Source organism: Ictalurus punctatus, chromosome 28, assembly GCF_001660625.3.
Source record: "Ictalurus punctatus breed USDA103 chromosome 28, Coco_2.0, whole genome shotgun sequence".
NCBI classification, from domain to species: Eukaryota; Metazoa; Chordata; class Actinopteri; order Siluriformes; family Ictaluridae; genus Ictalurus; species Ictalurus punctatus.
In genome coordinates, this window is record NC_030443.2 from 14,782,649 (window position 1) to 14,796,236 (window position 13,588).

A 13,588-nucleotide genomic window follows, 5' to 3' on the forward strand; every position below is an offset into this window, starting at 1 on the left:
CAACCTCCTGGACACCAAGCAGTCTGGCTTCAAGAGCAATCACTCCACGGAGACTGCTCTGCTTTCCGTCATTGAAGCCTTACGACTAGCAAGAGCAACCTCTATGGAAAATCTGTCCTCATCCTACTTGACCTCTCTGCTGCTTTCGACACTGTGAACCATCAGATCCTCCTGTCAACTCTCTCCAGCCTGGGCATCACCAGAACAGCTCTGCGCTGGGTGGAATCCTATCTCTCAGACAGATCCTTCAAGGTATCATGGAGGGGAGGTATTTCTGAAACTCAGCAACTCACAACTGGCGTTCCACAGGGGTCAGTTCTGGGTTCACTGCTCTTTTCTATCTAAAGTACATCTCTGGGGCAGGTGATTGAGTCTCATGGCTTCTCATATCATTGCTATGCTGATGATACCCAGCTCTATTTGTCCTTCCAATCTGACGATCCATCCGTCTCTGCACGTATCTCTGCTTGCCTGTCGGACATCTCAGTCTGGATGAGGGAACACCACCTTAAGCTCAACCTGGCAAAATCGGAGCTTCTCGTCATCCCAGCCTGTCCCTCACTCAACCACAACCTCACTGTACATCTCGGCTCAACCACATTCAAGCCAATCAGGACGGCCAGGAGCCTTGGAGTGATTCTCGATGACAGCTTGACCTTTACAGACCACATCTCAACAACTGCACGGTCCTGTAGGTTCATCCTGTACAACATCAAGAAAATCAGACCCTACCTCACCGAACAGGCTACACAGATACTAGTCCAGGCTCTTGCTATCTTAAAACTGGACTACTGCAACTCATTACTCTTACTACTACTAGCTCCATCAAACCCCTCCAGATAATTCAGCATGCAGCAACACGCCTCGTCTTCAACCAGCCCAAGAGAACCCATGTCACACCCCTCTTCATCTCCCTCCACTGGCTTCCTGTAGCCGCCTGTATCAAATTCAAGGCCTTGATGCTCACCTACAAGACCTTGTCTGGAACAGCACCCTCCTACCTCAACTCTCTCCTAAAGGTTTACGTTCCCTCACGCAATCTGTGATCAATCCACGACCGACGCTTAGTTCTGTCTACTCAGCGTGGCTCAAGGTCCCTTTCAAGAACATTCAAACTAACTGTTCCTCAGTGGTGGAATAAACTTCCAACCTCAGTCCGCACCGCAGAATCTCTCACCATCTTCAAAAAAACAGCTAAAGACCCACCTCTTCCGTGAACACCTAACCAACCCATAAAATAAATAAATAAATAAATAAATAAATTACTCTGGCACTTACACCTCTACTCTGCGCACTTTGCTTCTTCTGGAACTCAATTAATGGATCCTATATGGTAGCACTACTTGTATTGTTGTCTGCTTGATATATCGCTTTGCTTGTATTTCCTCATTTGTAAGTCGCTTTGGATAAAAGCATCTGCTAAATGAATAAATGTAAATGTAAATGTAACTTAAAACCAAGTAACATCAATTTGGACCGAATGTGTTATTTCAGTGGAGTCTAGGAATGAAAGAATATGATTTTGTTCATATTTAAAATATGTAACTCATATTTTAACGCTTGGATTATATTAATAAAATAAATCTATGTTGAGGTGGTTTAGTCAATGTATTTTACACTTATATGTAAACAAAAAAACAAACAAAACAAACCACCTGTTCTACGTGAGTTTTAACAAGGGTTTTATCCTAATCTGGCAACCTCAGACAGCTTTAACAGGACAATAGATGGCGGTATTTGTGCAAAGAAAACTGACACGGCCATTTTAGTATAAACACATGGTTTAGGCATGGCGGTGGATATGAGATTGCCTGCGAGAAAACAAGCGTTTCTGCCAGCTATTCATTCCAGTTCGGACGGTAAACATTTGGTAGTTCCGGGTGATGTTATCACATCAGACACAGGGTTTATGAGGTAAATATGAATGAGTGTGAAGCAGTGTAGTGGGTTAACTGCAGCACCATCACTCAGTCAATACCGGATGCTAGCCTAATACTTTATCTAAGTCAGTTTGTTGTTTGTATCGAACATATTTTCTTTTTTGTTTTTATTTCACTTCATTTCTGTCTAGCTGCTAGTCGACTGGTTTCCTCTTCCCTCCATTTTTCTTTATCTACCTCCTATTTTATCTGCAAAACACAATCCCATGTTCATTTCATGCTGTCTTCCTGTTCCATTTTGAAGTAAGGGTGCGCAAACTTTTGCACTCAAGTCTATGGCCTTGTTTACACTTGGTATTTCTTCTCAGATGATCACTGGCCAATGGGGAACAGTGTAAACAGGGTGATGTGTCTGGGCTTTTCCGTTGTGGCCCTTGATGCACAATTCCAATGTTTTGAAGCAGATCTGATTTATTGATGTATTTTTCGCATGAATGTAAATCTTGTGAACGTAAATGTTCTTCAGAGGCCATGGAACGTACATGGACGATGAGAAACTCACTGCTTCGGTGGCTGGTGAGGTGGAACGAGTCAACAAACTCATCTGTGTGAGGCCGCTGAAGACGAGGTGAGATCTCTGAAATCTGTCAGGCTCTGTTTTCTCCGAGATCAACCACAAGATATAACATCACACTGTTTAAAGTCACATGAATATTGAATTTAAACAGATATACCCCTTGTTTTTTGGTTTTTCCAGGTTCAACGGTGAAGTCGGTGATGTGGTTGTTGGTCGGATCACTGAGGTTTGTGAACGTTAAGGATCTTGAAACATCATTTGTGCTGCCAGTCCTGGACCGCTTAAGGAGACTAATAAGGATGTTTTTTCATGACCGTTTGACTGTAGGTTCAGCAGAAACGCTGGAAAGTGGGAACGAACTCCCGACTGGACTCCGTATTGCTTCTGTCTTCAGTCAATCTTCCTGGGGGAGAGTTGGTAAGTATAGACTAACTTCAGGCTGTGCTGTTAAACGAAAATAATCAGTGACAGTGTGGTGTGATTGCGTTACCACGTTAGAAGCATTTAGAATTTATTTAAGAATGACATGTACCTTTTATGTTTATAGTTACATTTAATGGCGTCGAACGTCCATGAAACAAGTTAGTTTCTGATATCAGTTATGCTATATAGAAACAGTTATTCCCTTATCTTTTCTTTCTTAACGTTAAGGCTTTACCATGTCGGAAAACGTACCGACTCAGACAAAGCTGATGCCGGAGACTCCTTCTGTAAATACTAAATACACGTCTTCTCTTGGATAACTCATCATATCAATACTTGGCCTTGTTTTCAATTTGTTTATATGGAACATTTAGGATGAAGGATCAGTATATCTGTACCTTCTGACCAATCGGAATCGAGGATTCGGCAGCAGTGGAATAAAATCAGGAATCTTACTATATATGTTGAAGAATATTTTGCATAAGGAGATGAGATTGAGAGTGAACATAACCACATGGTTGGAATTGTGGCATAGCACTGTGTGGGTAAGTGGCGTATGATTTCTGACTAACCTTCAACGTTAATATTTCAGAGGAGGCGATCGGCAGAAGACGAACTTACCATGAGAGACTATCTTCAGGAAGGGGACCTCATTAGTGTATCCTAACACTAGACGAGCGCTAGGATGGTTTAACTTGTGTGTGTGTGTATAAGTGAATGTCTTCAAATGACTATCAGAAAACTCTTTCCATGTTGCTGCTTTGCTTGTTATTGTATAAGGACTTCCTTGACTTGTTTAAGGCAGAGGTACAGTCAGTGTTTTCAGATGGAGCCCTCTCTCTTCACACACGCAGCTTAAAGTACGGCAAGGTACGTTGAAAAAAAAAAAATTACGTAATGCATTAATACACTTCGCGTATTCATATTTGTTGTAAGCAGTCACTTCCTGTTTTTTAAATAAAGTGTTCTTTCTTTATTTTTATTTTTTTTTAGTATTTTTAGTGTTTGTGTGTTTTTATGTCTTGCTTAGCTGGGACAGGGGGTACTCGTGCAAGTATCGCCCTCGCTCATCAAGAGACAAAAAACTCATTTCCACAATCTGACATGTGGAGCGTCCATCATACTAGGGAACAACGGCTATGTTTGGATTTACCCCACACCGGGGCACCAAGATGAAGAGGCAGGAGGGTATTACACAAGCCTGGAGGTGAGGAGAATCTTTGTTGTAATTGAGAAGCTGTTTATATTGCTGTGTGTGTTGTGTGTGTGTGTGTGTGTGTGTGTGTGTGTGTGTGTGTGTGTGTGGCTTTTTTTTTTTGATCAGTTACTGAAATCCTGTGTTCCTTCTTGGTTTGGTTTTCAGCCTGTCCCTCTGTCAGACCGGGAAATCATTTCTAGACTGAGGAACTGTTTACTGGCTCTGGCAGCTCACAAAGTGATGCTGTATGACACCAGCATACTCTACTGCTATGAATCCTCTCTGACACACCAGGTACTATTTGATTATAGGGCTGAGCAATATGACTATAATAATCCATATCATGATGAATTGTAAACTCTTTCAGTAGTAAATATTTTTGTTTTTATAGACGTAAATTAAGTACATTTTTAATTAGGTAAATATTTTTTTATTATTAGGTAAATTAGAGAATCGTCAAACCTAGTTTTTCCTCATGTTTAAAAAAAATAATAAATTTTTTTTTTAATGCAACATTATTGTTTTACTTGCATTTTCCCCACATATCCCACTCTTACTACATAACCTGGCTAATGTGCAGTAATGATAGAACCGAATACGAATACGTTATTCAGAATAAACAGATAATGTGTTTATAAATGGATACAAATATCAGCAGGGGGTGCACTAGTCGTTTTGGGAGTTGTGTTTTGTTTTAATAAATGCGTGCCAGAAAGGTTCACAGGGACTATACCCGTGCAACGGGACAGGGATCCCATTGAACGCAACTAGAGCTGGGCGCTATATTGGTATAACATCAATATCGTGATAAATGATTACGTGATTCACTTTTCTGAGATATCGTTGTTATGGTGATGCATTTTTTGTTTTTAATAATTACAAATTAAATGGTACTGAATGGATACCGTTGATTTGACGTAATTTAAAATGATTTTTTAAAAAGTATCATCCAACTCGGTTTAACAAGGCTTTTTTTTGTTTTGTTTATTTTACTACTGTTTTGCAGACAGTTTGTTAGCTAAATTATATATCGTGATGTGTATCATAGAAATGTCTTCAAGTATCGTGATATGATATTTTTGTCATATCGCCCAGCCCTATACGCAACAAACGAATCACACGAGTGGAAGGTTTTTACGTCGATGGGGACGTGAGCAGGGGTTAGATGTGAAGCTTGCGGGACACAGAAATACCACGGAAATATTATTAACATGAACTAATACAATATAAATGCGGTGCTAAGTGATGCTTTTACAGCATCCTTAGTAATTGCCTGGTCAGGATTGCAGTGGTTTAAATTAGGCTACAATTTTGTTTATATTTTGGGAAATAGAGCTAGCTAAATTTGTTAGGAAATGTTGCAGGCAGGTACAAGCAAAAATAATAACCACGTGAGCAGGATTTAAAAAATGATTAAATCTGTAGTTGAAACTACATTATGAACTAGAATGATGTAGCTGAGGTTGAGGAACTGTTAAAGCCAGAATTCACACCCCATGTGGAAAAGGCTGGCATTTCTACCTCCTGTTTTTTTTTTTTTTTTTTTAATCCAGGACTTGTGGATTTGGAGGTGTGATGTAAATGTAGTGGTGTACTTACTTTTCCCATGTGACTGATCTGTTTTTTGTTAATTTAAAGTGTGATAATTACTACAAAATGTCCATTTGATAGTGTATCACCTTTTATTAACAGGCACTGTTTCAAAGATGATCAAATGTTTAGGTGTCCAAATATGTCAAAAAAACAACGGTTCCCATGGGTGTACTTATTTTTTCACACGACTGTATACAAAACAAAACAAAAACCCCACACCTTTTGTTTTAGGCCATGCCCACCTCTAACGTACGCTGATCATCGGTTTGTACGATTTTCTTTAACCAGCACCACCTTGTAAAGACCTCTTTTAGAAATTCATAAAACGACTGTCGTTTTGCAGATCAAAGACATCTTGAAACCAGAGATCGTGGACGAAATCGTGATGGAGACACGCCAACGACTTCTTGACCAAGAGGGTTAGGACGCTCGCGGTCAGCATCATGAATATGAGAATACGAGTTCTCACACAAAGATTCGCACCAGTGTTAAGAACAAGTCTTGCCTTTTCATCATTCTGATTAAAAACAAAAAGACTCCAGGACAACATAAAGTCACCAGTAACACTCTGATGCTCGCCTGTAAAGGAATGCGTTTTGTTTTGTTGTTTTTTTCTGTTTTATTGTATTTTCTGGTTGTATTAAATCTGTGTCACTTCTCTGACATTAATTCTGAGATACAAATCACAGTCTACAAGGTGTTTTTAAAGTCTCCATACATAGGGGATATTAACACTTTACTTTATAGTGGTGTGTGTGTATGTATGTATGTGTATATATGTGTGTGTGTGTGTATGTGTGTGTGTGTGTATATATATATATATATATATATATATATATATATATATATATATATATATATATATATATATATATATATATATATATATAATGTGTATATATATATGTATATATATATATAATGTGTATATATATATGTATATATATAAATATAAAAATATTTATATATATATATTTATATATAAATATATACATATATTTATATGTATGTATATATATTTATATTTTTTATATATATTTTTTATTTATATATTTATATATATGTATATATTTATATATATAAACATAAAAATAAATATATATATTTATATATATAAATGTGTATATATTTATATATATAAATATAAAAATATAAATATATTTTTTATATATATAAATATATATATAAATATATTTGTGTATATATATGTATATATTTATATAAATATAAAAAATATAAATATATATTTATATATATATATATAAATATATTTGTGTATATATATGTATATATTTATATAAATATAAAAATATAAATATATATTTATACATTTATATATATAAATATATACATATATTTATATGTATGTATATATATTTATATTTTTTATATATATTTTTTATTTATATATTTATATATATGTATATATTTATATATATAAACATAAAAATAAATATATATATTTATATATATAAGTGTATATATTTATATATATAAATATAAAAATATAAATATATTTTTTATATATATATATATATAAATATATTTGTGTATATATATGTATATATATAAATATAAAAATATAAATATATATTTATATATATATAAATATATTTGTGTGTATATATATGTATATATTTATATAAATATAAAATATAAATATATATTTATATTTATATATATATAAAAATATAAATATATATAAATATATTTATATATAAATGTGTGTGTGTGTGTGTGTGTGTATATATATATATATATATATATATGAGAGAGAGAGACTGACTTACTCCGATAACCTTTTAAGAATTAATGTATGGAGATTTGTACAGACTGCCAAAAAACAAAACAAAAAAAGCTTAAAGGTTTACTCCAGCCCAGTCTCTGTCCTCTGCATCTGTAACACATCTGTCACGGACCTGTTTACTTAAAATGTGCTTATAATGAAAGTCTAAGCGCAGGTATGGAACTGTCGATAAACATTTCAAATATGTGACTAAACGACATGAAGTTTAAAATGGCCACCGTTGTACGTCTTACCAAATCTGCATTTGTAGAGTTTTATCTTTAACTTTCCAGCAGTGGAGCAATACAGTAAGGGTGGGTGATGTCACACAAAATATATAATCACAATACTCAGACGTTTCTATGATGCGCAATACTTCTGCTAAGAAAGAGTAAAATTGCGTTTTAAAAAAAACATCTGGATTACAGTTTGTGAATGTCTACAGAAATAAAATCAACACAAACACATTGTACAAATCTTTTTTAAATTCATATTTTGAACAAAAGCTATCATAAAACCATACATATATCAGAAAAGTATTACCCTGATATCAACATTATATTAATAAAACACTGATAACATCTTTCCCCCGTGAAGAAGGATTCTCATCTCTGAAGGGACGAATTATACAACTTTAGAAATGATGCATCTGAAGAATTCATGAGCACGTTCTACAGAAATGTTCGGTATGTATTAGATGTGTAAAGAATGATTGATGGAATCAAATCTTTCATTCTTTTCTCAATATAGGCATGTCCCATTTATGTCTGTGGTAATTACACACAATCAATCTCCACCCCAAGACATGAATACACATGCCGTAGATGGAGATCAGATCCAATTTACTGAAGTAATATCCAGTAATAATAGTAGTATTAATATCCTACCAGCAGTAATAGTAAGGGCATAACAGTATTATATTTCCAAAAGTGTACACTATTATTCTAAGTAATATGCTACTAGTGTACAAAAAATACAAGATTTACTATAAATATGTGAAAATTTGAACATTATGTGACATAATGTTCAATGAAGTATTTATTTCTGTAGTGAGCTGTTTTGGATGTATAGTCTTATACCAATTTATACGGTCAATCAGGATTAAACTAGACTTGTTCTTGTGCCATATTCTTGAACTGTTTATCTGCACTGGAAATGGTTTTAACTAATAAATGAAATGTTTTCATCAATGGGACATTTTCATGATTTCCTACATTATTATTGGAGTGATAGCAACCTTTAATAATAACCCGCCATGTATTAAGGTTTGTTTTAAAACTGTGTACAAATGAAGATGAATTGGCATTTGTTAGATGATGCTTGCTGAATAAAATATTAGAAATATGAATGTGTATCTGATTTGAATATAGGCAACAGATTTTAACATAAATACTCACGCTGAGGAAAAATCAGTGGCTCTGTTATGCTGTGGGGGGAATTTATTTATTTCGCTGGCATGGTTTGGGTCCACTTGTACCCTTTAGAGGGAAGTTTCACTGCAAATCAATACAAAGTTCTTCTATTTCTATCCTGATGGGTGTGTTTTTTTCCAGGGTGACTCCGCCCTCCTCCACAGGGCAATAAGGAATCCCAGGATTGCATTAATTCACAAGATGCATTATTATTTTTTTTTTTTGAAAAACATCCTTGATAAATTTAAGCACTGAGTATAAAAAGTTTTGTCACTCATTTGGGCCATGTATTGAAAATGACCCATCACTCTTTGAATCGTCACTATGCATAGGATTTTGTATGCAATAGTTAGAGCATTAATTTATGGGATTTATATAGTTACATGTGATTTTTATGGCTTATTTAATTTAGTTTATGTGAGGATTTAATATAGATAGTATAGATGTAAGAACAGCAGATAGCCGCAAGGGGCACTGTTCACTTCTCCTTGGTTGTACGACTGCCCTCTAGTGGCAACAATTCATATATCTCAGTTTAAAGATGTTTACGGATGCAGTAAATCCTGTGTTCATTAGATTATTGCATGCTTTACACAAAATAACAAACCTTTCAAACAATAATGTCTTAGTTAATAAAAAAAAGATTTATTTTTGCAAAAAAATTCTTCATAGCACACTAGCTGACTAAATAGAGTCGATCATTTACTAAACAACGTATTGTACAAAACATGGCGTTTATTTTGTATTATAATAGTTGGACATTTTGTGGAAGAGATATAGAAACGTGTGTAAATGTGTGTGCGATTGTGCCCTGTGATGCGTTGGCACCTTGTCCAGGGTGTCCCCCTGGGATAAGCTCCAGGCTCCCCGCGACCCTGTATAGAATAAGCGGTACAAAAAATGTATTTAAATAAACAGAATTGTTATATCCATCCATCCATCCATCTTCTATACCGCTTATCCTACAGGGTCACGGGGAACCTGGAGCCTATCCTCAGGCACAAGACGGAGTACACTCTGGACGGGGTGCCAACCCATCGCAGGGCACAATCATATACACACATATACACACCCACTCAGACACTTTGGACATGCCAACCTGCCTACCATGCATGTCTCTTTGGACTGGGGTAGGAAACCGGAGTACCCGGTTTCCTTTTATATATTTACATATATTTATATGTATTTATATATTATATATAAATAAACAAAACAATTCTGTTTATTCGTTTTATTTAATTCTATAAAGAAAAGAAGAAAAGGAAAGGTGGGGGAAAAAAACGAGAAAAAAAGTTTTGTTGGCGGAAGCAACGGACGTCATGACGTCAGACGCAATCCTTCTCAGGAGCCAGCCCACTTTGCGTATGGAAATATGGCGGCCCCTGCTTCGACGACTACTCGATAGACATTTATTCCTCGAAACTTCTTTGGACACGAAGAGATACTGAAAACCATTAGGGGTGTTCGTACCAGGGGTGTGTGCCTTGCTGTTGCGGATGGTTTTTCCAGAGAAACAACCTGACAGCGCTCGGACAAACGCGAAAAAAGTCAGGTTGAGTGGCAGAGCTGAAGTGCCTCAGGTCCGGGTGTAACGATATCTGGAGCCCTGGAGAGAGAGAAGGAGAGAGAGATAGAGAAGGGGAGGGAGGGAGGGAGAGAGAGACGGAAAGCCTGGACACGGAAGTCGAAGAGAGGAATTTGGCAGCAGATAATAAACCCGTGAAGTGTGAGTGAGTGAGTGAGTGAGTGTGTGTGTGTGTATATATGTATGTGTGTGAAGTGTGTGTGTGTATATATGTGTGTGTGTAACGTGTTGAAAATAAGCTCGGGATGAGTTCAGCCACTCGTTTATTGTGCTCACGACTCGTTTGGAAAACTTGCCAACTAAGTTAACCTGTTGTTGACTAGCTAACTAGCTAACTAGCGAGTGAAGCTGAGGCGAAGTGCAGCCGAGCGAGGACCTGTTAGCTAGGCGATGCTAAAATACCTTTAACATGAAACTCTAACTTTTCATAGGTGAGTACTACCATGTCAGATTATATCACATTACAGTGCACCAGGTGTTTAATGGTAGAACAGGTAGACACTTTGAATTATTTATATATAACTTGCACAAACGTTCCAGAGTAACTATAATAATAGTAATAATAATAATAATAATAATACTATGACATGCACTAATATTAAGTGTCAACTGACCACATTCCTTTAATTTTTAAGAAAAAAAAATCTTCTGTGGATGTATTTATATTTAATTTTTTAAATGCCAATGTAAAGATATACACTCTATCTATATACCCCTAACGCAGAAATACACTATAGTTCTTTAAATTTATGCAATTTTCAGTACGTTTTGTACTGAGAGTAACCAAATCATCGCTGTAATATCCTTTATAATTAACTGTAAATGTTCTCAGGATGAATCTTTTTAAACGTGATTGACAGTAATAATGGTTCTCCGCCAGGTTCTCATACGTGCCTCGTACATTACGAGGCTCCCGGAGGCTTTAGTCGTGTCGTGTTAGTTTGTTGATGAATTATTATTATTTTTATTATTATTGGTTTTCCCGAGATGCCGAGGTCGTCGTTCCTAAACGCAGAATGTAGTTGTACGTGCTCGCCTTTGTAAGCGTGTTAGGTTTTTTGGAACGTTTCGATTTTCCGATGTACTTTTTTACCCGTGTGTGGTGACGTCTAAAGATCAGCACTTCTCGACTACTCGATTCATGACACAAATAACAAAACCGGCGAAGATCCGGGTCGGCCTTGCCACTGTGGTGGGCAGGGAAAAGAGTCACGTTTTGGGATCTGGGATCTGGAGCTCAGACAATCACGAGCCACGCTGACGGAGAGCGTGCTCCTTTACGAGAAAGTGGCTTTCACGACGGAGAAGCTCCCGTCGGGCAAGTTTCAGTCCACCGCTCTGAGCTCGGGATCGTAATCGATTGTGATTCCCGGCTCCGGCCTGGCATCCTGCCCTTATGGGGCAGCAGCCAGGGAAGTTTGTTGGCGACCAACGGAGGCCGAGTCTGCCTGCTCTGAACTTCATCAAGAGCGGAGGGAAGAGGGACTCGTCACGCCATGGACCTCAGCCCTGCAACGTGTTTGCAGTTCACGGTAAGGAAGTCGGGTTCAAGTTCCTGATTTTTATTTATTTTTTGGTTCCTTTTGGCTGTGGAGTTCTGCATTTTTGGATGTCGTGCACCAGGAGAATAGGAAGGCAGGGCTTAGATCATCGCTCTTTCATCATTAGTGGTTTTTATCAGAGGATGTAATTCATCTTCGTCGTCAAATTGGAGTCTTGGGAGAAGAGCCTGTACGTTTTGATAAGGATACATTTTACAACCTGTTGGAAGGGAAGTTCTCTGGCATAAGATTTTAATTGGATCAGGAAGTCATTGATAGTTTTCTAGACTTCAGTGGTTTGGTATAAATCAATATGAACTACGGCTAGGCAAGAGGTAAGGAATAAAAGATGAGCTGTGAAGCACATCCTGAGGTGGTATTTAACGCTTATACTACAGTCGAAGATAACGGTTTTTAATTTATTAATGAATGATGACACATCATTAACCGCCAGGGTTGGGGGTTCGAATCCCGCCTCCGCTCCATGTGCGTGGAGTTTGCATGTTCTCTCTGTGCTTCCTCCGGTTTGCTCCACTGCTCCAAAGACATGCGTTGACTGATTGACATCTCTAAATTGTATAATAGCGTGTGAGTGTTTGCGCACGATCGTGGCCTGTGATGGGTCGGCACCCCGTGTCCCCCGCCTTGTGCCCCGAGTTCCCTGGTGTACGCTCCAGGCTCCCCTAGACCCTGTATAGGATAAGCGGTACAGAAAATTGTATCGATGGACATCATTAACCAGATTAGTTCCTGTTATCACTTGCATTATAGCAGCTGTAAACATTATTCCCTTACTAGCGTCCCTTTTATATCCACATCCCCTCTCTGTTTTTGAAGTTGAAGTTAGTAAGACAAAAAATGCTACAAGGTATGAAAAAAATGCAAAGCTTTTTAACAAAGTCCTCTGTTTTAAAACCTTTCTCTTGATGGAAAAAACAGCTGACCGTTACAAAGCACCGTCACTCGAGACTCCATTCGAAAATATTAAACAAATAAAAAAATCTCCATGCAGAAAGCTTCATTATATCTCCTTTTTATACACGTTTTATGGGTTGTTAAGTAGCTTTCGATTATGTAGCTCGTGCACCATACAAGTGAACGAGCCGTTACTATAGAAACGGTGAGGCGTTAATGTTAACCAGTCATTTGTGTTGTGGTTGGAAGTACTGTCAGAGCTGCTGCTGTAGAGATTATAGAGATCAACACCTCCTGAGAATTTTTATATGTAGAAGAGTAGATCTGTAACTTTTAAATGTTGGGTGCGATTTGTCGAGGATGGAGAAAGCGCTGGAAAAAGGAAACCTCCACGATTGACCTAAGCGGACTGATGGTATTCATGTCACCGAGGATAAATAGTGTGACCTGATCGTCCAAAAACTCGCACTCTTTTTCCCTGACTGGCTTTACATCCTGCTCCGAGATGTCCATCCACAGTTCACCGTGACGTGTGCCGTTGATAACAGGGTCAGTGCTGACACGTCTGGTTTGTTCAGGACGTATGCTGAGCGCGGGTGTCCTCAGCAGTTCCTTTCCATAACACACTCGTTGTCATGGCAGGCAGAAAGATGTCGGATCTGCGGATCCGCTGTTGCG

General features: G+C 37.4%; 2 protein-coding genes across 2 annotated transcripts in view; both read left to right on the forward strand.

Annotated features, from left to right (window-relative positions):
• The first annotated feature begins 1,759 nt into the window (after positions 1-1,759).
• On the forward strand, positions 1,760-6,354 carry exosc2 (exosome component 2). Its single transcript, NM_001200441.1, is given in 9 exon segments — positions 1,760-1,914; positions 2,407-2,508; positions 2,638-2,683; positions 2,785-2,874; positions 3,473-3,538; positions 3,682-3,750; positions 3,911-4,087; positions 4,244-4,372; positions 6,015-6,354. Coding segments are annotated over 9 exon segments (885 nt in total). The 5' UTR covers positions 1,760-1,789; the 3' UTR covers positions 6,096-6,354.
• A 3,863-nt stretch (positions 6,355-10,217) lies between these two features.
• Positions 10,218-13,588, forward strand: part of abl1 (c-abl oncogene 1, non-receptor tyrosine kinase) — a 39,438-nt gene continuing 36,067 nt past the window's right edge. Inside the window, exon 1 of the mRNA XM_017459858.3 lies at positions 10,218-11,986. Within this exon, the coding sequence (XP_017315347.1) occupies positions 11,851-11,986 (136 nt within the window). The 5' untranslated portion in view covers positions 10,218-11,850. The remainder of the gene's footprint in view (positions 11,987-13,588) is intronic.